General features: G+C 44.0%; 1 protein-coding gene across 1 annotated transcript in view; it reads right to left on the bottom strand.

Moving 5' to 3' along the window:
• Nucleotides 1-1592: 1592 nt before the first annotated feature.
• The window catches only part of gpr143 (G protein-coupled receptor 143), a 49872-nt gene continuing 27746 nt past the window's right edge, over nt 1593-23718 (bottom strand). Inside the window, exons 4-8 of the mRNA XM_069892539.1 lie at nt 23144-23236; nt 20625-20734; nt 10742-10850; nt 6735-6852; nt 1593-2831 (exon numbers count right to left, since the gene is read on the bottom strand). Of these exons, the coding sequence (XP_069748640.1) occupies nt 2520-2831; nt 6735-6852; nt 10742-10850; nt 20625-20734; nt 23144-23236 (742 nt within the window). The 3' untranslated portion in view covers nt 1593-2519. The remainder of the gene's footprint in view (nt 2832-6734; nt 6853-10741; nt 10851-20624; nt 20735-23143; nt 23237-23718) is intronic.

Raw genomic sequence — 23718 nt, 5'->3', positions numbered from 1 at the left:
TCAGACTGTTCAGTCTTCATCTGCAAAAGACTTTTTATGTAAAGAGACAATTTTTATATTAAAGAAACAATATACAAGTGCCATCCTTATTTGCTTTATTTGATGTGCTATTGCAACAGTCTGATAATTAACATCACGAGAACCTGTTATATCTCTAGATACTGCCAGAAGTGCTGTCAGAAGTATTCCTTTCATACCTGCATCTCACCTGCTTGTCTTGGAAATTAACAGTTGTGCTGTGTGGAATTTTGCAGAAATATTGCATTCAGTAAATCATTTCATCTGGAGTTAATCTGGTCATTATTTAACCGTGCCTGCCTGTCCCGCATCGGACTTGTCAGCCACAAACAAGCCTGCAGATGACGTGGACTTTTTACCCCCTCCATAAATCTTCGTCCGCGAAGCCAAGCCAAAGAAGATAATGCAGTGTAGTTACCTTTCTACTTTCTGATTGACAGTGAGGATTCTATACAACCCAACCCCCCCCCCCCAAGTCATTGATCAGACCCATTACATAATTGATCAGTAATTGGTTTGGGCAGAACCTATGCTGTATATAAGAAAACATACCATTTCTGAAAAAATATATTGGATATAGCATAAAGTCATTCGCATCCTGCTGCCTAAATGGGAAATACATAATAAAAACAAATTATTGAGGGAAATATGAAAAAAGAACAGAAAATGTGAAAATGGTCAACTGATCAAATGGCATCTGTGAAGAGAGAAATGTTGGCATTGGGAGATGGCACGATATGCACGACCAGGGTCAACAAATAGGCCATGTGGAGGGAATGCGGACACATACGTCACAGGTTGTTTAAATAACCTCTTGTAAGATTTTTTTATTCTAAAGAAGAAGCAACAATGTGAAAAATTAAAAATAAAAAGACATGAGGAATTATGCAAATATAATCAGTGCATCAAGGATTTATAATACGCAAGACATTAACTGGGCAGAAAATCTGATCTGACAAGAGAAAACAGGCAACTGGAGCTTGATGTGCAAAGAGGAACATCGTCAAAGCTCCAGCTTACAGGTTCAGATAAAAACCATCACAGTTCTTCACTGCACTTGGCCTTAATAGTTCCTTCTAGTATCCTTTCAACTCATCATTAACCTGTCTGTTGATATAATTCCATTCGATACACTACTTGATGTACTTAAAAGAGTTTCATAAAAAATGAACATCACACAAATACACGTTTGAATGATGTACATTTTATATATTTGAGTCTGATCTGCTTTGGTATTTGAAAAGGGATATTGAGACAATCAAAATGTTCTGTAGTCCTGGCACCAAATACTTTTTTTTAAATTGAATTTATATGGTAACAATAGTACCAGGACTATGGTCCAAACTCCTGCCCATTACTTGGTTTTCAACAAGAATTCCAGGCCTTCTTGCTATTTAAACTAATTTCTCTTTGGGTCTTGAGATGGAGCATCTGTCAAACTTCTAGGAGAAGTAAATGAAGAAACAAACAACTTATATTTACGTAATGATTTTAACACAAATGTGCCAAAAATTCTTTGCTGGCATGTGATCAGAAATAAAACTCAGCATCATCGAGTTACAATGTCAGGTGACCCAAAATTTGGTTAAAGAAGTGCGAAGAGGCCAATTTCAGGAGGAAGTTCAGAAGGTTGGGCCTTTCATGGCAAGATGTCAAAATCAGGGGCAGAATTGGAATTAGAGGATAAATCGTGGTTTGGTGGTGTCAGGCAGACCTGGCTGAGGCCGAAGGGAGATTTAATCAAACAGTATAAGGTTATGATCTTTAGTGTGTCGGGTAAAAGATAAGGAATCCTGGGGCAAAAATAAACCTGAGGAGGTTACCATGTGATATTATATTCAGGAATGGAACGACCAGACTTTCGGATATTGAGGAAATCAGGAAAAATGAGGTTGGTGCAGGAAAGTAAATTTGGGGTAAACACTAGTCATCGTGTTGAATTGTGGGTCAGGCACAAGAAGCCAAATGGCCTATTTCTTGCATCCACTGTGATTTCAATGCAGTTGTGCAGAGGAGGGTAAAGAGCAATTTTCACCTGGATTAAATCAGCTGCAGGTGGGTAATGTAGTTGCTTTGGTGACCCAGGAGAAAGGAGCAATAGGAAGAAAACTTTAAGATCATTACCCAGAACAGGCAGTAGAGAGGTGCAGCATGGCGTTGGAGCTCGTGGAACCACCGCTGCACAGCTCCAATGGCATGGCTTCAATCCTGACATTGAGTGTTGTCTGTGTGGAGTTTGCATGTTCTCCTTGAGTGTGTGTGCGCGTGTTCCCCTTACTGCTCTAGCCACATCCCATAGAGGTGCGGGCTGGAGGTTATTGGCCCCGTTGTGGGTGGGTGATAAAACTAATGAGACTGCGGCAATGTAAGGTCACTGGTGGTTAGTGGGAGAATGGGATTTCCACACTCAATGGCCAATAAACCTCCTCTAATGTAGCAAAGAAGTAGAGTGCAATTGAATGGAAGCTGTCGAACAGCTTACACTGTACCTGGGAAACCAATCACAGGCCCTGATAGTCAGGGGAGAGCTTTATAAGGGAGTCATTAGCTTTCCCATTACCTTCAGAGAGGACGGAAAGCTCATCACTATTTTCATAACCATTTCCAATCTGCATCTTGTCATGCTGTTTCAGAAATCCATGGTAATTGACTGAGGAGCCCACAGCACTCCTGTAAGCATCTTCCGCCGCAGTAGAGGTCACCGAGGATTCCCAAAGGATTTCTTGCCTTGGTAACTTGAAGTCAAAGTCACATCCAGTCCAGCCATAAAATGCGAGGGTGCTGAGAAAGCCTTGCATTGGATTCAGGATACTCTGTAATGGAACACAGGATTAGGCTTGTAAATAGAGGCATAGGATTCGGCAGCCTGGATATTGAATGGCTCACTCGAAACAAACTGCAGACATTGGAAATCTAAAACCAGAGAACACCGGAAGCCACCAGCAGGTCAGGCTGGATCTGTGGGAAGAGAAACAAAGCCAAGATTTCAGGGTGAAGACCTTTCATTGGTTCTTCTGTCGTCAACTTGAAATTTTCCTTTTGTTCCTCTTCTCACAGATATAACTGGCCCTGCTGAGTATATCCACCAGTCTCTGGTTTTATGGCACATTTCTGAAACATGGCTGCATTCCACGTAAACATTCAATTGGGACCCTTTGCAATAAATAGATCAAAGTGTAGTCTGAACCAGTGTTGGAGTGGCTTACATCCAGGACCATGGGCTGACGTGCAGCAGACACGATTCCCGAGGACCTCCCCACCCAGTCTCACGTCTTCTGACAGCTCACTGCAGTATTATCCAGGGATGGGCAACAGCATGCCCGCCATTGCAGCAGGGCTCACATCGGTTGCCATGGAACAGACTGAGGTGACTGAGCTCCCACCACTGAAAAGAACACACGACACCCGGTCTCTGAGACACATTCCATGATGAACATCCCGTTAGTCCAGGAGATTTGCCAGATCCATTGTAAGAAGAGGAAGTCTGAAGGAAATGGTCGCAACTTCACCAGAAACATCAAGCTGATCTACAGTCACAATATTTATTTATGAATGGCTTATTGATGAAGGGCTCAAGCCTGAAACATTGAAGATGTATCTTCACCTTTGCTACATAAAGGCCCTGTTTTACCTGCTGAGTTTCTCCAGCATTTGTGTGTTTTTTTACACTTAACTACAGGGTCAACAGAATCCTGTGCTTTATCCCATATTTATTTATTTGCTTTTAAAGCTAAAATATTTGTCCTGCGTATGTATTACAATATCTGTCTGTATGTGTGTCTTGTTGGGTTGTGGGTCTACATGCTTGCACTGAGGACCGGAGAATGCTGTTTCGTCGGGTTGAACTTGTGCAATCAGATGACCAAAAGCTTGACTTGAGCCACTGCTTGGACCTGAGGAAGGCAGAACTGAAATAGAACACTGTTAATCACAAAAAAGGGCAGCAATATTTGTCTTACCTCAGACAATTTGAAGCCTGAAGAGTGCTCCAGAAAAAACAAATCCTCCTGGTCACCAAATTCAGGCTCAATGCAAGCCAACAATAGGTTACCTCTGCCCCCTTGGGGCTACTATGTTCAAGTGCACCATTTGTAGAAGCAGAACTACACAGATCCAGTTCAACAAGAGTACCTGCACGTGCCACACACATACATGTTGAAGACAGCTTTGGTGAAAAGTTACTTTTGCTAATAATTCTACATGTGAATAGATGTAACACCACATCCGAATTTTGTGACTTGTTCATGACAATAAATTCTGATTCTGAATATAGAATATTACAGCACAGTAGACCCTTCAGCCCACAATGTTGCGCTGATCAATATAAACCTACTCAGAATGCCTGAGTTTTTTCTTAATCCTGCTTGCCAAGACCTTCTCATGCCCCCTTCTAGCTCTCCTACGTCCTTTCATCAGTTCCTTCCTGGCTACCATATCATTCTCATGAGCCCTTCCTGTTTTTTTTTTTGCTTCGCAAACCTATGTATGTTTCAGTCTTTCTCTTAACTAGATGAATCACCTCTTTTGTCAAGGACGGTTCCCTTATCCAACCATCTTTTTCCTGTCTTGGTGGGACAAACTCATCCAGAACCCCTAAACATCTTCCACATTGCTTCTGTTATCAACTTACTCCCCACAGTTCCTGCCTCATCCCATTGCAATCAACTCTTTCCCAATTAAACCCTAACCCACTTTGTCTGCTCTTATTTTCTGTAGCTATGCTAAAACGCAGGGAGTTGTGGTCACAATCGCCAAAACGCTACTACACCAAGAGGTCCACCACCTGACCAGATTCATTTCTAGATCCAGTATGGCCTCTCCTCTAGTCAGCTGGTCCACATACTGTGTCAGGAATCCTTCTTGCACACTCCTGACAAACTCAACCCCATCTATCCCTCTTCCAGTAAAGAGGTGCCATTCAATAATTGGGAAGTTGAAGTCTTCCTCAACAAGAATCCTCCCTCTCATATTTTTCTACAAAACATAAAACTAAGGCGATTTAAATAGTTTGCAGAATAAGAAATAATGAGTAGATTTTCAGCTTAGATTTTTATATCCTAATGTTATCACTATTCATGGTGCTGTTCCATCATGGCTTGCATCTGGGTAGACAAGTATCTCGTAATGTAGTGGACCAGTGGCTCAAGAACTCAGCAAGAAAACTCATATTCCATTCAGGACAGACAAATGTTGCCCCCTGTCTATCACCAACTCCGTTCCCTTGCCTCCAGGAGACCTAACAGTGATGATCAACCAAGATTTCACAAACATGGAGTCTTCATTACATTTGGATTCTTACTGCCCTCTCTTGACAGATAAAGGGATTTACAATATTTCAAATTACAACTATTGAAAATGTAGATGCTGCAAAAAGCCTGCCAATAAAAAAGAACAATTGACACACACGAGACTGCAGATGCTGGTATCTGGAACCACACAATCTGCTGGGGGAACTCAATGGGCCGAGCAGCATCAGTGGGAGATAAAGAATTGACATTGCTTTGGGCTGGAACCTTCTATTAGGACTAAGTGTGGAGGAGAGAGAGAGAGAGAGAGAGCTGGTGTGATGAGAAAAGGGTGGAAAGGGTTGGGGAGATGGACCAGTCGGGGAATTGATAGTTCAGGGAGAGGTTAAGGATGAGGGGCAGAGGCAGTTAACTGGCAGATGAAAAAGGGGTCAGGAGGAGTTACAAAGGGTGGGGTTGGTGAAAAGAGGAGACAAAGATGATTCATTTTGGAATCTGATAAGAAGGTGTCAACATCAATAGCGGCAATAACGAGAAACCACCAGGCGACATTCCGCAGCTTTTCTCCGTGGCATCCAGCTGGCATGCTTTTGATGATGTACCTGTCGAAGTTGTGATGGAGCTAAGGGACAAGCCGAGCTTCCTTAGTCTTCTAAGATAGTAGAAGCTTTGTTGCGCTTTCTTCGTATTTTCCCAGGTCAGGTCATTGGAGAGATTTATTCTTAAGAACTTGAAGCTCTCCACTCCCTAGGAAAGGCACCCAACCCATCACACCACTGACACATCCACTTCTCCAATTGGTGGTGATGTGGTGGGGGGGGGGGGAGGGGGCGGGTGCAGGGTGAAATCGTGCATCAACAGGTTAAAGATAGTTCTTTCAGGCTTGTGAAAGAACCCCATAACAGTGATAACATGCTGCCTTTGCTCGCTGTTCATTGAACTTGCTTTTCATTGTGACCCTATACTTGTGTTCTTCGCACAGCTGTATGAATATTAGAGGTGACCTGTTGAACTTCTCACAGAAGAACCCTTCTCACTGCCTGAGGTATTTTGTGACATATAAACGTAAACTTTTTAAATAAAAGATCTCAGCTCTACATTTCAGGAACTCCAAACCTGCAGTCTCACCATTAACAACACACTGCACAAAGAAGCATTTCCTCCATTTGAGGAGATGTTCTCTTTTGTTCTGCTCTTCCTAACCTGCCTGGTGTCCTATTGAAAGCCAACTTGTTTTTTTCTCTCTCTTTCCCAGTTCCGATGAAAGGAAATATATTTTCTTTGATTGTTGTTTTATGAGGCCGAGATCATACAACGAACAGATTTCTGAAACATCCTTTGGCAGACTGCAATGATTAAAAAAAAAGACTAACAGGAAATTGTGTTCTAAAGTTAACATTAAACACAATTATGTTGTTCGTGAACCCTGTGCTTGAGGATATTAGTGTAGTCTGTGTGAAGATAACTTACCATGATAAACCAAGTGATCAGAGCTGCATTCTTGACATTGTTCCACAGATCTTTGTTCATATCTGGTTGCAGTTCGAGGTAGAATAAAAGACTCTCGTTGATGAGATTTGGAAGCCAGCTGTGTAAAAGGATAGCTTAGAATCAGAATCAGTTTTATCAGGATGAACATGTGCCACAATTTTTGTTTTTTGTTTTGCAGCCGCAGTAATTTTGCAGAACAAAGTGCACAATTACAATCCTGTGAATACAAGATTAAAAAAAAATAACTAGTGCAAAAAAAAGAGAAAACGTGAGGTCGTGTCCATAGGTTTATTGTCTGTTCAGAAATTCGATGGCGGAGGGGAAGAGGCTGTGTTTGTAACATTGAGTGTGTGTCTTCAGACTCCTGTATCTCCTTTCTAAAGATCACAATGAGAAAAGGGCATGGCCTGGCTGCTGAGGACTCTTGATGATAGAAGCAGCTTTCTTCAGGCACTGGCTCTTAAAAGATGGAGTGAAGATCAATGGAGTGAAGATCAATGCCCACAATGGCGCTAGCTGAGCTTACAACCCTCTGTAGCCTGTTCCTGACCTGTGCATTGACACCTCCATATCAGACAGTGATGCAACCAGTCAGAATGGTCTCCATGTAGAAATTTGCATGAGTCTGGTGACATATCAAATCTCCTCAAACTCCAAATTAATTATAGCCACTGGTGTGGCTTCTTCATGATTGCATCAAAACGATGGTCCCAGATAGGTCTTCAGAGAATTTGAAGTTTCTTATCCTCTCCACAGCTGACATCTAAATAATGACTGTTTTGTGTTCTCCTAGTTCCCCCTCCTGATGTCCGCAATCAGTTCCTTAGTTTTACTGACATTGAATGCAAGGCTGTTGTTGAGACACCACTCAACTAACTGATCTATCTTCCTCCTGTACACTTCCCCTGATCTATCTTCCTCCTGTACACTTTCCTCGATCTATCTTCCTCCTGTATACTTCCCCTGAACTATCTTCCTCCTGTACACTACCTATGTACACTTCCTCCTGTATACTTCCCCTGATCTATCTTTCCTCCTGTACACTTTCCTCGATCTATCTTCCTCCTGTACACTTCCCCTGATCTATCTTCCTCCTGTATACTTCCTCACTGCCATCTGTGAAATCGGGATCATTTGAGAATCATAGCAATGGAAGGAAAAGCAACTAATGAATTTGCATTCATGACCTGCCTCTCCTTCTCTGTAAGAGCACAACAAATTATAGAGACACAAGTATAGAGATGAAAGCATTATAATGTGACAGGTATATTTCTCACAAAAAGTTGGAAGAGGTAGATTAGACAGATGACTCTGTAACAGTATACGTGTTGCTGAATGAACAAGCTGAACCAGCTCAGCAACATTCAGATGGCCACCACAGGAGCAGATGAAGTTAGTGAAAACAGACCAAGCCACAGTAACACTCAGTGGAGTGTAATGGGTATATAATTTAGCACTGTTGCATGCTAAATAAAGCGTGGCCCAATTCTGAAATCAGAAGTACGAACAATAAAAAGTGTGTCTGAGGGGAAATCTTTTATAGAAAGAAATGTAGAGTCCTGGTGACTTGGGACTTGGTGCCTGTTAACATGAGTCAATCTGGAATTTCAAATTAAGCGCTTGAGGCCAATCTATTTGCAGGAATAAGGGAAGCAGTCCTGGGAATGGTTCTGTACAGCCCTGCTCCACTGCCTGACAGACCACGTGCTCCGCTGCCTGACAAACCCACCACCTCACTCCCTTCCTCCTCCATTCCCCTCCCTCTCTAGTCCCCCGCCCTCACCACCCCGTCCATCTCTCTTCCACTCCCCCTTCCTCTTGCCCCATCTCCCACCCAATCAGCCGCACACCGATCCCACCACCCCACTCCATCCCGACAGCCCTATCCCCTACTGCGCAGTTCACGGAATCAGCTAGCCCCATACACTCAGCATTGAATGAAGTGGTGCCACCACCAGGAAAGAGGCTGTAGAGTCCAGGCCAAGGACCTTGGACCTTGGCCTGGAGGGAGGGAGCATGGCAGAGTGAGCAAGCGCAGCCTGACAGCTCCACCGGCCGCTCTGTGGGTAGTGTAATGTCACCTGTAGAGTTGTGACAGTGCAATGGGGCAACGTGACACCAATCATCTTGCCTTCCTGTATGGAGCCACTTTCAGCAGCGATCCTTTTACACACGAGGTGGAGTGACTTCACTCCACCTCTGACACTACCAGCCGAGGTGGAGGGAACCTGGAGCTAGTTGGACCAGCCAATCCACCTTTGGACCTTTAATGCAGGTAAGTGGAGCGTCCTAAAGGCAGAGGAAACCTGTCTTTACAGTTTGCTAATTTTCATTATAAAAGGGCCTAAAGGGTTGCTGGAGGATTCATGGGTAGAAATGGTCAGTCAGCTCTTTGAGTCTGAATCCTTTCATGACCTTTCATGCAGTGAAAAAGCCCAACTGTAAAGGCGGAGATTCTCCACCCTTGTATCGTGAGACTTACCTCTATGAATGCACTGTGGCTGCCTCCAAGGCGCTGACTGCAATTCCTCTTGGGGAAGGATCATCGGCGGAGCACTGTGCTCCGCTGCCTCACATGACTGTACAGCCTTTGAAAATGGTTGGCTAGAGGGCGGACTGATGACATCGTGATGATGCCGTCAGCTAGCAACAAATCTCCCCTCTCTCTCCCACCCACTCACCTCTCTCCCTCCATGACCCCATCAGGGAAGGGGTGGCTGACGGGAGTTATCAGGGCAGGAGTGGGCGGTGGGAGCTGACAGGAAGGGAGCTGTCAGAGCAGGGGCTGTCAGGGCAGGAGGGGCCGGTGGAGGCCGTCAGGTGATGGCTGGTGCAGGCTGTGACAGCCCCCGTCGGCCGCTCTGTCACTTCACTGGGCTGCTTCGGCCTTGAGTGCTGCTCGTCAGTGGCTCAAAACACAGCAGAACAATGGCCATCTTCCCTACCCATAATCCCCCATGCAGTTGGAACTATTCTGGGAAACACAGAGTGGTTCAAGCTGTGTGGGGGATTATGGGTAGGGAAGACAGCCATTGCTCTGCCATGTATTTATGATGAGTGGTGCCACAGCACCAGTTTTCCCACTTCCATCAGCTCTGGAGGGCGCAACGAGGTGCTGCTCAATATGAATGCGATGCAGGAGTAGCCTTTTAGGGCTGCTCCATGAAAGGTAAGTTTATGTTTTCCCTCCACGCTCGTAGCTGGCCTCCAAGTAGAGGCCTGGCATGAAATACCGGTAAATCAAAGCTAGAAATTTTGGAAATGAGCTTTAGGTGTGGTGTGGAGATTGGCTATGTAGAAGGATAAGATCCTTCTGGGAGGGCCTGGGGGACATTCTGAAAAAAAATGACAAAAATGGATTTTCCACAGGATCCAGAATTGTACCTTCTGGGAGATATTGATGTCGTGAGTTTTAGACTGTCCAAATACCAAATTCAGATTGTAAAGGTTGTCCAGTTGATTACCAAGAAGTGTAACATGGTGATACACCACTTGCCTACTGCAGAGGGCAACCTGTGTGCCTGCAGATGAGCTTTGGAGGACAAGGCAATACCTGGCCAGTTGTCAATCAGCCAACCTGAATGGGCCAAGCCCCAGCCAGTCGGCGGCCAATCACCCTCCAGGATATAAGCTAGATCCGGCCCCTCAAGGTCAGTCTCAGAGCTTGCACAGCCACTCTCACAGCCAGCTCTGTGGAAGTTTATGTAGAATAAAGCCTGTTAAACAGACTTTATGTTGTGTGTCTGCTTTCTGCTCAATATGGCATCACAATCCGACCCCAATCAGATTCCACTATTTCTATCTCTACCTATTCATGTGCTCATATTTTCCCTCTACCAATTCCCCCTCCCCCCACCCTTCCCAATGGCCATACACGTCACCACACAACCATGCACTGCAGGAGTTTTGGACAAATAAAAGATCATTTCTTTTTAGTACGTTCAAGTAACATAAAACAGCTAATGCAGTTAATTACTACCTCTTACCAAATAACGAACACAAGGAGAATCTTGAAAAATCTTAATTTAATTTCCGTCCCCAAACGCCTTTCATTTTCTGTGTATACGCCTTGTCTTCCCTTCAGTAACGAAGCAACTGAAAAACAAAAACTTCCTCTGAACTCTCTGTCTCAGCCCACAGAAATTCTGGATGGATGGATGACACATTTCACATTCTCAATAATTACATTCAGAAATACTATCAAGAATGTCAGGCTGCAATCCATATTGAATGAACCTTTATCTTTAGCTTCCTAAATGAATTATACATCAGTGACCCTCAGTCAACCAATAAATTAACTGTGATCCTCACTCACGAGGTTATACTCGCAACTCGGAGTTAAAAATGTCATTGAGGAGGTTGTAGAACCTGTACAGAGTGGAGTTGCGTGCCAATGCAGGCCATCTTCAGGAACCAGTACTAAACAGAGCCAATCAAGAGCAGAGTGAAGGAACTATGGAACACACAATTCTATGTCCACTCATCAAGAACCTCTGAGCCTGGTAATGTCAGGTGTCCTGTGATTCCTATTCACTTATCAGATAGCTAGAACTTGATGCCAACTCTAAGTGAAAGTATCACAAAAAGTGAAGTGCTCTCTGAGGTTTGCTCAATGGTAATTCTTCGATTCAAACTGCCTAACAGAGGGGGCAAGCGGATTGTGCCAGAAATAAAGAAGTTCCTGGTGACAGAAAACACAAAGATGAGCGGTATGGTGTTCGCATCTGGCTATTAACGTGATGGATGACAGAGGTATGAAGCTGACTTCTTTCGGGAGTACAACTCTACAGGTGACATTCTTCTTCTTTTTCTTTGGCTTGGCTTCGCGGACGAAGATTTATGGAGGGGGGTAAATGTCCACGTCAGCTGCAGGTTCGTTTGTGGCTGACAAGTCCAATGCGGGACAGGCAGACACGGTTGCAGGGGAAAATTTGTTGGTTGGGGTTAGGTGTTGGGTTTTTCCTCCTTTGTCTTTTGTCAGTGAGGTGGGCTCTGCGGTCTTCTTCAAAGGAGGTTCTGCCCGCCGAACTGTGAGGCGCCAAGATGCACGGTTTGAGGCGACATCAGCCCACTGGCGGTGGTCAATGTGGCAGGCACCAAGAGATTTCTTTAGGCAGTCCTTGTACCTCTTCTTTGGTGCACCTCTGACACGATGGCCAGAGGAGAGCTCGCCATATAACACGATCTTGGGAAGGCGATGGTCCTCCATTCTGGAGACGTGACCTACCCAGCACAGTTGGATCTTCAACAGCGTGGATTCGATGCTGTCGGCCTCTGCCATCTCGAGTACTTCGATGTTAGGGATGAAGTCGCTCCAATGAATGTTGAGGATGGAGCGGAGACAACGCTGGTGGAAGCGTTCTAGGAGCCGTAGGTGATGCCGGTAGAGGACCCATGATTCGGAGCCGAACAGGAGTGTGGGTATGACAACGGCTTTGTATACGCTTATCTTTGTGAGGTTTTTCAGTTGGTTGTTTTTCCAGACTCTTTTGTGTAGTCTTCCAAAGGCGCTATTTGCCTTGGCGAGTCTGTTGTCTATCTCATTGTCGATCCTTGCATCCGATGAAATGGTGCAGCTGAGATAGGTAAACTTGTTGACCGTTTTGAGTTTTGTGTGCCCGATGGAGATGTGGGGGGGCTGGTAGTCATGGTGGGGAGCTGGCTGATGGAGGACCTCAGTTTTCTTCAGGCTGACTTCCAGGCCAAACATTTTGGCAGTTTCCGCAAAACAGGACGTCAAGCTCTGAAGAGCTGGCTCTGAATGGGCAACTAAAGCGGCATCGTCTGCAAAGAGTAGTTCACGGACAAGTTGCTCTTGGGTCTTGGTGTGAGCTTGCAGGCTCCTCAACTAGAACGAGGTCTTAATAAGTCAACTGTGGGCAGCACCTCAGTAAGCCAAGTTCAAGTTCAAATGTATTATCATCTGATTGTGCCTATGCCACGCAACGCAACTGTTTCTTAGTCCATGGTGGACACACAAAAACACAGAGTACACCGTATATAAAGATCACGTAAATAATCAAATTATATATATAAAATAAGAAGCTATTCTCCAGCCTGACAGCCATTGATTTTGATGCTCTTGTACCTTCTTTTTGATGGTAGTGGGTTAAAGATACTATGTGCTGGAAAGGGTCTTCTATAACCCCTTGAGCCTTCTTTAGACAGCGCTCCAGGTAAATGTCATCTAGGGAGGAAATGGAAACCCCAGCGATCCTCTCGGCTATTTTAATGATCCTCTATATAGGCTTCTGGTCTGATGGTTTGCCGCTCCCATACCACACAATGATGGAGTCAGGCAGGACACCCTCAATTGTAAAATTTCTGTATAAGTTTGTTAAGATGGGGGCCAGTAGCCTTGCCCTCCTTGGCATTCTTAAAAAGAGTAGACACTAACAAGGAGATATTGTGAGTCCAGAATAGCTCATCCTTTATATCCACGCCAAGGTACTTTGTGCTCTCCATTCTTTCAATGATGGAACCGTTGAGGTGTAGTGGAGAATGGTCGACCTTCATCCTACTGAAGTTCACAATCATCTCCTTTGTCTTGTCCACTTTCAGTCTCAGATTGTTGTTCTAGCACCATTTTAAGAGGCTTCCAACCTCATCTCTGTAATGTGACCCATCATCATTGCTGACAAGGCCAATTACTCTTGTATCATCCACAAATGTGCTGATTCTCTGGAAACTGAATCTGGTAGTGCAGTCCTGAGTCAGTCGTGTGAACAATAGCGGGCTGAGCACCCAGCACTGAGGAGCCCCAGTGCTCAGTGTGCTATGGCTTGAGGTTTTGCTGCCAACAGACTGTCTTGGATCCAGTTTCAGTCCCAGCGAGGACTCAGAGGTACAATTGTGTTGAACGCTGAGCTGAAATTAACGTTAAACAGCTTGACAAAATGAGGCATCCTTCTCAAGGAAGGTCAGGACAGAGTGGAGGGTCAAGACTATTGTGTCATCTGTGGACCATTTTGGGCAGTAGGCAAACTGGAACGGGTCCAATATTGCTGGAAGATGTGATCTGATGCATTCCATCACCAGTCACTTAAAGCACTTACTGAGTGTAGACGTTGTAATGATAAAATGCTAGTGATAATCCTGACCACTAGAGGGAGTCAGAGATGAGTTGTTGCAACTACCAGTAGATTCAAAATGGATGCCTCCACGAGGTCATGAGTACTATGGCTAATAAAGTATAGTTGTTATATAAGAACCCAAGTTTCTTTATTACAATAAAAGAAACATCACATGGTACCAGGAGAGGAAGGAACACAAGGAGTGTGCAGAGTGAGAATCAGTCAATAGCAACAGAAAACATGGAGAGTGTAAAGACCATGATGCTGTAAATTGGACTGGAAATGTCAACCATGAGTGGAGGCTGTTCAAACAATGATTTATGCTGTACCTGCAAACCATTAGACGATAGCAAACCAGATGCATGGAAGATTGCACTGCTACTTACTGTGGTGGGACCTCAAGCACTAGAGGTTTTCAATATATTTGTTTTTTTCAAGGCAGAAGACCAGGGCAATTTCTACAAGGTTATTGAGATGTTTGATGAACACTGTTCAAAAAATGAAACATTCCAGAGGTATGTGTTTCGCTCGCCCATACAGCTGCAGGGAGAGAGTACTGCTACTTTTTTAATGGACTTGAAATTAAAAGCAAGAACATGCAATTTTGGATTGCTACAAGATTCAATGATCCATGATCAAATTGTGTTTGGGATTATTGATGAGAAAGTGAGAGGGAGGTTGCTGTGAGAGACAGAGCTTACCTTAACTGGAGCTGTGAAGATATGCCACGGCAGTGAAAAGGCATGCAAAAAAAGTTTGGTGATAGTACAAAAGCCAGTGAAAATGAAGGCACAGTGTCTGGTCACACACTTAAAAAAAAAACTAAGATATAAACAACAAAAAAAGGTGGAGAGACATTCAACAGGCACCAAAACAATGCCCAGTCTATGGAAAAGTCTGTAATAATTGCAAAGGGCAGAATCACTGTTTTTCCAAAGGGAAACAAAACAGAAGTGAAACCGTGCACACTGTACACACTATAGAAGAAACTGCTCTCAGTGATACACTCTTTGTTGGCATTGTAGAAACACTGTAAAAACCAACAGATACTGAACAGCCAAGTGTGAACAGAGTCGAGCAGGATAAGTAGACTGTGTCATGGGATATAAATCAAACAAATATTCCTTTCAAGCTGGGCACAGGGGCAAAGGTCAATTTGATCTGTGAGTGCGATATCAGGTCAATGAAGATAAAGCCATACATGCATGCAAATCCTTACAGCTCAAAGTCTACAATGGACCGAGCATCGATACAAAAGGTACATGTAAAGGTGAAAGTTAAAGATAAAGAGCACCACCTCAAGTTCATAGTATTCCCAGATGGACATGAATCACTGCTTGGTGACAAAGCATGTGAAAATTTAAGCCTAGTCAAGAGGGTGTACCACATTAACAGCGCCAATGTACGGAATGGCGTAGAGGAAATACTGGATCAATTTCCAAACATCTTCAAGGGGTTTGGAGTTCTACCATTCATCTATAAGATAAAGGAGGACACACAGCCAGTAGTGGATGCCCCAAGGTGGGCTCCAGCACCGCTAAAAGAAAAGCTGAAGCAGGAGCTTGACCAAATGATGGCACTAGGGGTCATAAAGTGGAGGAGCCCACAGAATGGGAGAATTCAATGGTGTGTGTCAAAAAGAAGAACGGTGGACTATGCGTGTGCATGGACCTGAAAGACTTGAATGCCAATAAAAAGAGAGAACATTATCAGATTCCAACCAGAGATGAAATTGAAAGTGAGATGGCCGGTGCAAAGTTTTTCACTAAATTGGATGCATCCCAGGGTTTCTGGCAAATAAAATTGCATGAGGATAGCACAAAATGCTGTACATTTAATACACTGTTTGGCCAATTCTCCTGTCTGAGGATGCCTTTTGGAATTTCCTCAGCACCAGAAGTATTCCACAGGACAATGGCGGACATCATAAAAGGCATAAATGGGGTACATGTGTACATGATGACATGATCCTATGGGGATCCACACAAGAATAACACAATGAGAGACTCATCAAAGTCCTACAACACATCCAGAAGAATGGATTAAAGTTAAACAGAGAAAAATGATAGTTTGATGTGAGGAAATCACCTTTCTGGGAGATAAGCTGTCAGAAGCAGGTGTGGAACCAGACAAGAGTAATGTGAAAGTAATTTGAGAGATGCCTGGACCCACTGACAAAAAAAGCACATTGAGAGTAATGAGAATGATCAATTTCATTGGTAAATTCATACCAAACGTATCTTCCAAAACAATGTACTGAAAGTTGTTACAGACAAATGGGAATTCAAGTGGACAGACAACCAAAAGGAAGAATGGGAATAACTGAAGACCATTCTAACTATAGAACCAGTACTTCTGACGTTCTTTGATGCATCCATAAGGATTAAAATATCCACAGATACTTCAAAAGATGGATTAGGTGCCATACTACTTCAGGCTGTGGGAGAAGATTGGAGGCTGGTAGCATATACATCAAGGACTATGACAACATCTGAATGTTGCTACCCACAGGTTGAGAAAGAGTGTCTAGGTCTGGTCTATGGATTCGAGAAATTCCAGTTATATGTATGGATTACCAACATTCGTGGCAGAGACAGACCACAAACGATAATCAAAAAAAATCTCAGTGAAATGTCACCATAAATCCAAAGATTGATGATGAAGCTACAATGTAATGACTTTGAATTGGTGGACACACCAGGGAAACCTACTGTGTTAGCTGATGTGTTACCTAGGGGAACAACACAGAGTTCCACAGAGACAGATGTGAATCTCCACATGAACCTGATCACTGAATCTCTTCCCATATCTGACATGAAATCCAAGCAGATCACAGCTGAAACAGATAAGGACATAGTTCTACAGGTCATCAAGAATCCAAATGAAGGATGGCCTAGAGGTGAATGTCAGCCATACTACAACATCAGAACTGAGCTGAGTGTTGTCAATGGGCTTCATCTCAGACAGAGCAGAATTATCATTCCTCAATAATTGCGACAAGAAATGCTGAAAAGGGAGTACGAGGTGTAAGGTAAAACATCATGAGATGGGAATGTGTAAGGAGTTACCCTGTACAGGGCTGTAACAAGATGTGAATGCATCCTTGTACTTACAAGATAAGAGAGACATTGATGGATTGAGAGGCAGGAAGCTAGCAGGGAAAGGATAGCAACAGTTTTAGTCATTGGACAAGTAATGATATGATGATGTTCTAAGCATGTATCCAAGGGTATAAAAAATCACCATTTTGCTGATAACGGCAGAATGCATTCTCCGACTAACATTGTTAGTCGCAAGTGTTACAATCCGGTAATAAAGAACAAAGAACCCTGATTTCGACTCAGTCTGGTGTTTGTCTCACTCATTCATGAACAAAGCAGACCTAACAGAGGTCACCTTGGAATGGAATGGAAAAATGCAAGAGGAGGGCCAGAACTGCTGTTTATTGGCCAAAGATAAACACTGACATTGACAAAATTGTTTCAAGCTGTGAGACCTGTTTGAGCAAACAAAGGAACCCATGATCATAACTGACATACCAGCAGAACCACGGCAGAAAGTTCAGACTGATCTGTTCCTCATGGATGGAAGTAATTACTTGCTGGTTATTGATTATCTATCAACAATCTGGAGATTGTGCTGCTTCCTAACATGTCTGCTACTTGTGTGATCTAATATATGAAATCGATCTTTGCAAGACATGGAATTCCTCAAATTGTCTACAGTGACAATGAACAATGCTACAGCTGTAGAGAATTCTTGAACTTTGCAGAAGAGTATGATTTGACATGTGACTTAAAGTCCTCTGCATACCCAGTCAAATGGTAAAGCAGAGAAAGGAGTTCACATAGTTAAACTGTTGCTCGAGAAACCACAAGACCGTGGCTCAGATCTGTATCTAGTTCAACTGAGTTACCAAGCTTCACCACTTAAACATGACACATCAGCTGCTGAGCTTATGATGGGACGTAGACTACGCACCACACTTTCCTACTCTGCAGACCCAAACAAGAACAGAGACATCGAAGATGGTGAATGGAAACAAAAGCATCTGCAATGGAGACAAAAAAGCAAAATGGAGTCATCAAGAAGCTTAGGGCCACTGGTACAACATGACCCAGTGAGACTCAGAGATTCCAACACTTGGGACAAAAAGGCCACTGTTCTGGAGGAAGTAAATCCAGGATCCTACATGGTCAAAACAGAGGAGGGTCAAATACTGAGGAGGAATCGAAAGAGCCTGCTAAGAGTACAAGAGACCCCACAGGAACAGACAAATGCAGAGGGTCCAGCCTGCACAGCAACAGAGGAAATACCATCAGTGCTGGACAGTAGTGGACCAGCAGAGCCGACACAAGCACGTTAAGAAGATCCACACATTATTAAAGCATCTGACAGACTGACTCTCGAAAAGAAAAAGAAGTGCACACTTAAAAAGTTTGTGCTGCTGATGTGGTGTTTACGTTTGTGTTGAACTTTAAATTGAAATTAATATTGTATTAGTGATTCATCTTGTTAGATTGAACATCTCAAGAAAAGAGGATGTAATGATAGAGTGCTAGTGATCCTCCTGACCACTAGAGAGAGTCGGAAACGAGTTGTTGCAGCTATGAGTGTTTTCAAAATGGATGCCGTCATGAGTGCAGTAACTAATAAAGTATAGTTGTTATAACGAACCCAAGTTTCTTTATTACAGTAAAAGAAACATCACAGACGTCAGCGCAATAGATGGTAGTCATTTAAGCTGGTTACTTTTGTTTCTTATGCACACAATATGTGGCTGCCTTGAACTTTGCAGGGATAGTGGAATGCTGCAGTGAGATGTCGTAGATGTCTGTTAGGACCTCCGTCAGCTGGGCCAACCAGACATGTTCTCTGAACCTGCTGTTTTGTGTGGGTTCACCCTGTATAGGATCTTCCTTATATCTCAGCTGTAGCTCTGTAGGGTGCCTGTTCTTCAGAGGGAGACATCACCTTTTGTCTCTCATCTAATCATGTGTAGAAGGTATTCAAATTGTCAGGAAGGGAAGCATCGTTGTCAGTGACCCACAGGGTTGACTTATGCCCTGACCAATGTGCCGGGTGTCTATGGATTCTCTGTGGATACCTGTGCTTTGCCTTCTGTTTGCACAGGAGAGTTCAGTCCTTGCAGCTCTTAATGCCATCTGGTCTCCCAACCTGAATGCAATGTCACAAGCTTTGAGTGATGTACAAACCTTCATGTCTAGCCACGATTTTTGATTTATCTTTGCTGTGTAGCATTTGATCACCCTGACATCCATTATGTGTCACTGTGTCTGTATACTTGACATTGTTGATGTGGTCACTGTGGGTGGCCGCCTCCCTGAATGCACTCCAGTTTGTGGTCTCAAAGTTAGTCATGCAGTGCTGCTGTGGTTGCTAAGGTAGGGTCCAGATCTCCCTGCGAACTGGTTTGTCTTGCTTTACCAGTGGTTTGTATGCAGGAATTAGCAGGATGGATATATAGTCCCTTTCAAGTAGTCCCAGGAATGAATGGCCAATCAGCCCAAAAAGGGTCTAGTGTGAAACGAAAATCTTCTCATGCCGGGGATAGACTACTTCAATGCCTAGTGTAACCCCTGGCATCTGCAGAAACCAGCGTTGTAATCAGGCAAGTGTAGAACAGGCAATTGCATCCTGAGATAGAAATGACCCAAGAACATAAAGGAAGAAAAGATTAAAATTAAGGTATAAACTTTGCTGTGATAAAAGTCGCAGCAGGAGAGAGAGAGAGAGAAAGGAAATAAATCGCAATAAATAGCAATAGCGGACAATTTTTAAACAGTGTGGTAAAGTTGGTAGTGCTATAGCGTAGAATTCATAAAAACCTGGGGAAAAGTGATGACGGACCTGATTTCCCAGAATGCCGTGTGGCAGAGAAACCCCTCCATGCATGCAGCCATGCATACAGCCCTTTCTCAGCCACACGGCATTCTGGGAGGGCAGGTCTGCCATCGTTTCTTCCCATGGTCTTTATAAATTGTGTGCAATCGCGCTACCAACTTATCCATGCTGTATAAATTGTGCATGATAGCACTACAGTGTTTAAAAATGGTCCGCTATTGCTATTCATTCTAGCACTTTCCACTGTCCATTATAAAGGTTTATATAGGTCGGCACAACAATAGCAGGAGCTGAGAGGCTCGTACTGAGCTGCACATAAAGCTTCATTATGTTATAATTAGGAATGATTAATTTTGTTCAAATATAAGATCATAATACATTGATCAGGATTTAGGGCAGGTCCACCATCACTTGATGTGCCAATGCATCAACGGTGAAAGGTTGAACAGTCCTAACCCCCGGGATGGCTTCTTGCACATGTGAACATGCGCAGTGACCCAGTTAAGAGTGGTCAAGTGTGAACAACAAAAACACCATTCCTATCCTGGGTCACGATTTAGTGGGACACAAGTGTAAAAGGAGCTATGGTATCCAGGGAGGGCGTGGGGGTCAGCTTTGTATGCTCCAGGGACTAGATCTAAGATTATCTAGCTGAATGCCTAAACAAGCATTCCCAGCAGAGGGAACTGGGTAGAAACCAATTGAAATGTGCCCTCTTAACTGGAGGTTCATTGGTCAACTGTAGTTGATCAGGACATCAGTAGAGATCAACTAACTGAGAACCATCCAGAAATTAAACCTAAGGGCCTCCAGCACATGCGTCTCCTGGAACTATTGAGAGTCACCGCTTCTTTAGATGCTGGAACTATTGGTTAATAATTCTGGCACAAATCACTCCAACATTAAAATAAAATCACCTGTATTATCTTACCTGCACTTGCAGTTTTTCCAAACAGAATGGGATTAATGAACAGAACGAGCAAAAGTGGGGCATAGGTGGTGACATAATGTGGAACTGCATGCTCCAATCCTTTCTCACAGCTGCAAGACAATTAACTCAGTTAGCTATCTCTGTGAATTAGTGGTAGGATACTTCTGCCTGTCAAACAAAACATCTCACAGCGATGGTATACTTGTGCAAAACATTTTGAAAACTAAATGAGAAAGCAAATATTAATGTTTTCCACTGATAAGATTTTCCACAAGTAATATTTGCATCTATATTTATCTTCATTTATCTTGTCAAGTTGGTCCACATCAGAAAGCTATTTCTCACCACTTGGTACTTCATAGAAGTCTTGTGCAGGGCACAGAACTGCAACTCGGTCAGGTTTTAAGTGACCATGGGACCTGTGATAGAGTAGCTCGTCCACACATCCACCGTGCAGAATGGCCGGGGTGGGGGTTGGGAGGGGGGGAGTTTCACCCATAAGATCCAAGTTCATCATCCCACCTACACTGTGTTGAAGGGCACCTAAAAGCAGCAGGAAGGTGAAACATCGGGAAAGGCTCTTGGCTCTCTCATTACCACCAGGTTCACACCTGGGATGAAGCTGGGCACTGAATGATCAAAGGAAGCAGCCAGTGGTTGCCTCAGGAGCCACTGACCTTGGAGAAAGACTGGTCTCTCTCAGTGGCAGAGAGCAAACAGTCACTCACTCGATATAGGAGAGAGAGCTAATGGAATCAAGTGTACAGATTATGTTCACATTAAATCATTCTCACAATACTGACAAAATAATTTGTGTTTTATCCTTTGAACCCACGTGTGCAGGATGTGGTGACCATTTCTGTGCGAAAGCAAGGCCTCCAATTATTATTCAAGTCAGCAGTGCGGACAGTAAATGCTTTCAAACTGTCTTGTTAAATGGGGTTAACCGGGCAATTTACCCGGTTAACCCCCCACACACAAGGCAGCTTGAAAGGGGCCAACTGTTAGGTCTGCTTTGTTCATGAATGAGTGAGACAAACACCAGGCTGAGTCGAAATCAGGGTTCTTTGTTCTTTATTACCGGATTGTAACACTTGCAACTAACCAGGTTAGTCGGAGAATGCATTCTGCCGTTATCAGCAAAATGGTGATTTTTTATACCCTTGGATACGTGCTTAGAACATCATCATATCATTACTTGTCCAATGACTAAAACTGTTGCTATCCTTTCCCTGCTAGCTTCCTGCCTCTCAATCCATCAATGTCTCTCTTATCTTGTAAGTACAAGGATGCATTCACATCTTGTTACAGCCCTGTACATTCCCATCTCATGATGTTTTACCTCACACAACCCAGTCAGCATCGTCTAGTTAACCGGGTCCCTGCCCTACCTTGGAGGTCGTCAGGGAGCCCGGTTAAATGTACCCAGGATGCATCGACCGGCGGCCTGAAAAGGAAAAAGCACTGACGTCACAGGGAAACCCCTGCTGAAGTGTCTGTGGTGATCAGGGGGAGAGACGGGCTGCTGCCAGGGCCCGGGATGGAGAAGTTGGGGGGGGGGGGTGAGAAGTCACTGCCATGGGGGGAGAGGTCAATGTTGCAGCGGGGCGGGGGGGACACAGACGGGTCACTGCCATGAGAGAGAGAAGAGAGGGATCACTGCCATGAGGGAAGAGGGGTCGGCTGCTGTGGGGGCAGAGGGATTGGCTGTCGCGGGGAAGAGAGGAGAGGGGTCACTGCCGCGGGGGAGAGAGGAGAGGGGTCGCTGCCGAGGGTGCAAGAGGTCGACAGACATTGTGAGCACCATCCTCTATGTGGGGCACTCCCTCAAGAAGGCAGATGCTCAGTACCCCTAGACATGTCTCTTCTCACCACTACCTGCAGGAAGAAGGTACTGAAGCCCAAAGTCCTAAACTTCTAGGTTCAAGAACAGTTTTTTTTCTTCAAGCTCTTGAACCTCCCTGTCTCACTAAACCATAACATGACGACAAGACCACCAACGCTCTGCTCTGTCCACATCATTGACACAAATCTTCCTTTTGTATTTATTTTTTGTTCACCTCGTGGCATCTTATTTGTTAATTACACTCAATGTACTTCCATTGTGTTGTAGATTTTACTTGCGTATATGACAATAAATTAATTCATTCATTTGTCATTGGGGAAAAGGCAGTAAACACCCCAATTTCAAAAGGTACCCAGAGTTGTACAGCACAGAGACAGGCCCTTTGGACCAACATGTCCATGCTAACATCTCACTACACTAATCTCTTTTACTAGCACTTCACCCTTAAGTAAGGACACCGTGGCAATTTAAGAGCTCAAGCAGATGTTGTTTAATGTTGGGAGACTTCCTGCTTCCACCACCTTCTCAGGCAGTGGATTCCAGATTGTAACCCCTCACCGAGTGAAGAAAATCTTCCTCAGATCGGCCTGAAACTTTTAACCCCCTCACTTTAAACTCTTGCCCACAGGCCTTTAACACCTGTCATGGGGAGATGTTCCTGCAATGGACCTACCTGGAAACAGAGGGGTAGTAGAGCATGGTTACACCTTCCACGCACAAGAGGATCACCAGACCCCAGGTCAACATGTGGTACAACACCAGAATACTGGGGGAAAAGAAAACAAAATGGATTTCAGCTTTGATCATTAGCTAAAACCCAGCTGGAAGGATCACAAAGGCCCAAGAGCTTCAAGCTGCAAGATGTCACAAGGCCACTCTTTCCCATCTTTAACATGAAGGCAAACACGTGTATATAGACATGTATTCAAATTTATTCATTGGGTGCAGTTAGCACAAATGGAACGGAACTCTGATGGCTCTTCTGTCTACAGCGACCCCTTCAGTCAGGAGCTGGCAACACAGGTGAAAAGCAATAGAAATGCAGCAAAATCGGTAACAGATACTGGTCTAGGTGGACTGTACTTAAATGCACATGGCATTAGAAATAAAATAGGTGACCTTGTTACACAGCTACAGATTAAAAGATAGGACATTGTGGCCATCACTGAGACATGGCTTAATAATGGATGTGATTGGGAGCTGAATGTCCAAGGGTTACATGGTGTATAGGAAACATTTCCAGACTCA

Source organism: Narcine bancroftii, chromosome 7 (genome assembly GCF_036971445.1).
Source record: "Narcine bancroftii isolate sNarBan1 chromosome 7, sNarBan1.hap1, whole genome shotgun sequence".
NCBI classification, from domain to species: domain Eukaryota; kingdom Metazoa; phylum Chordata; class Chondrichthyes; order Torpediniformes; family Narcinidae; genus Narcine; species Narcine bancroftii.
The sequence above is the reverse complement of the archived record's forward strand: the minus strand, read 5'-3'. Positions and strand labels throughout refer to the sequence as shown.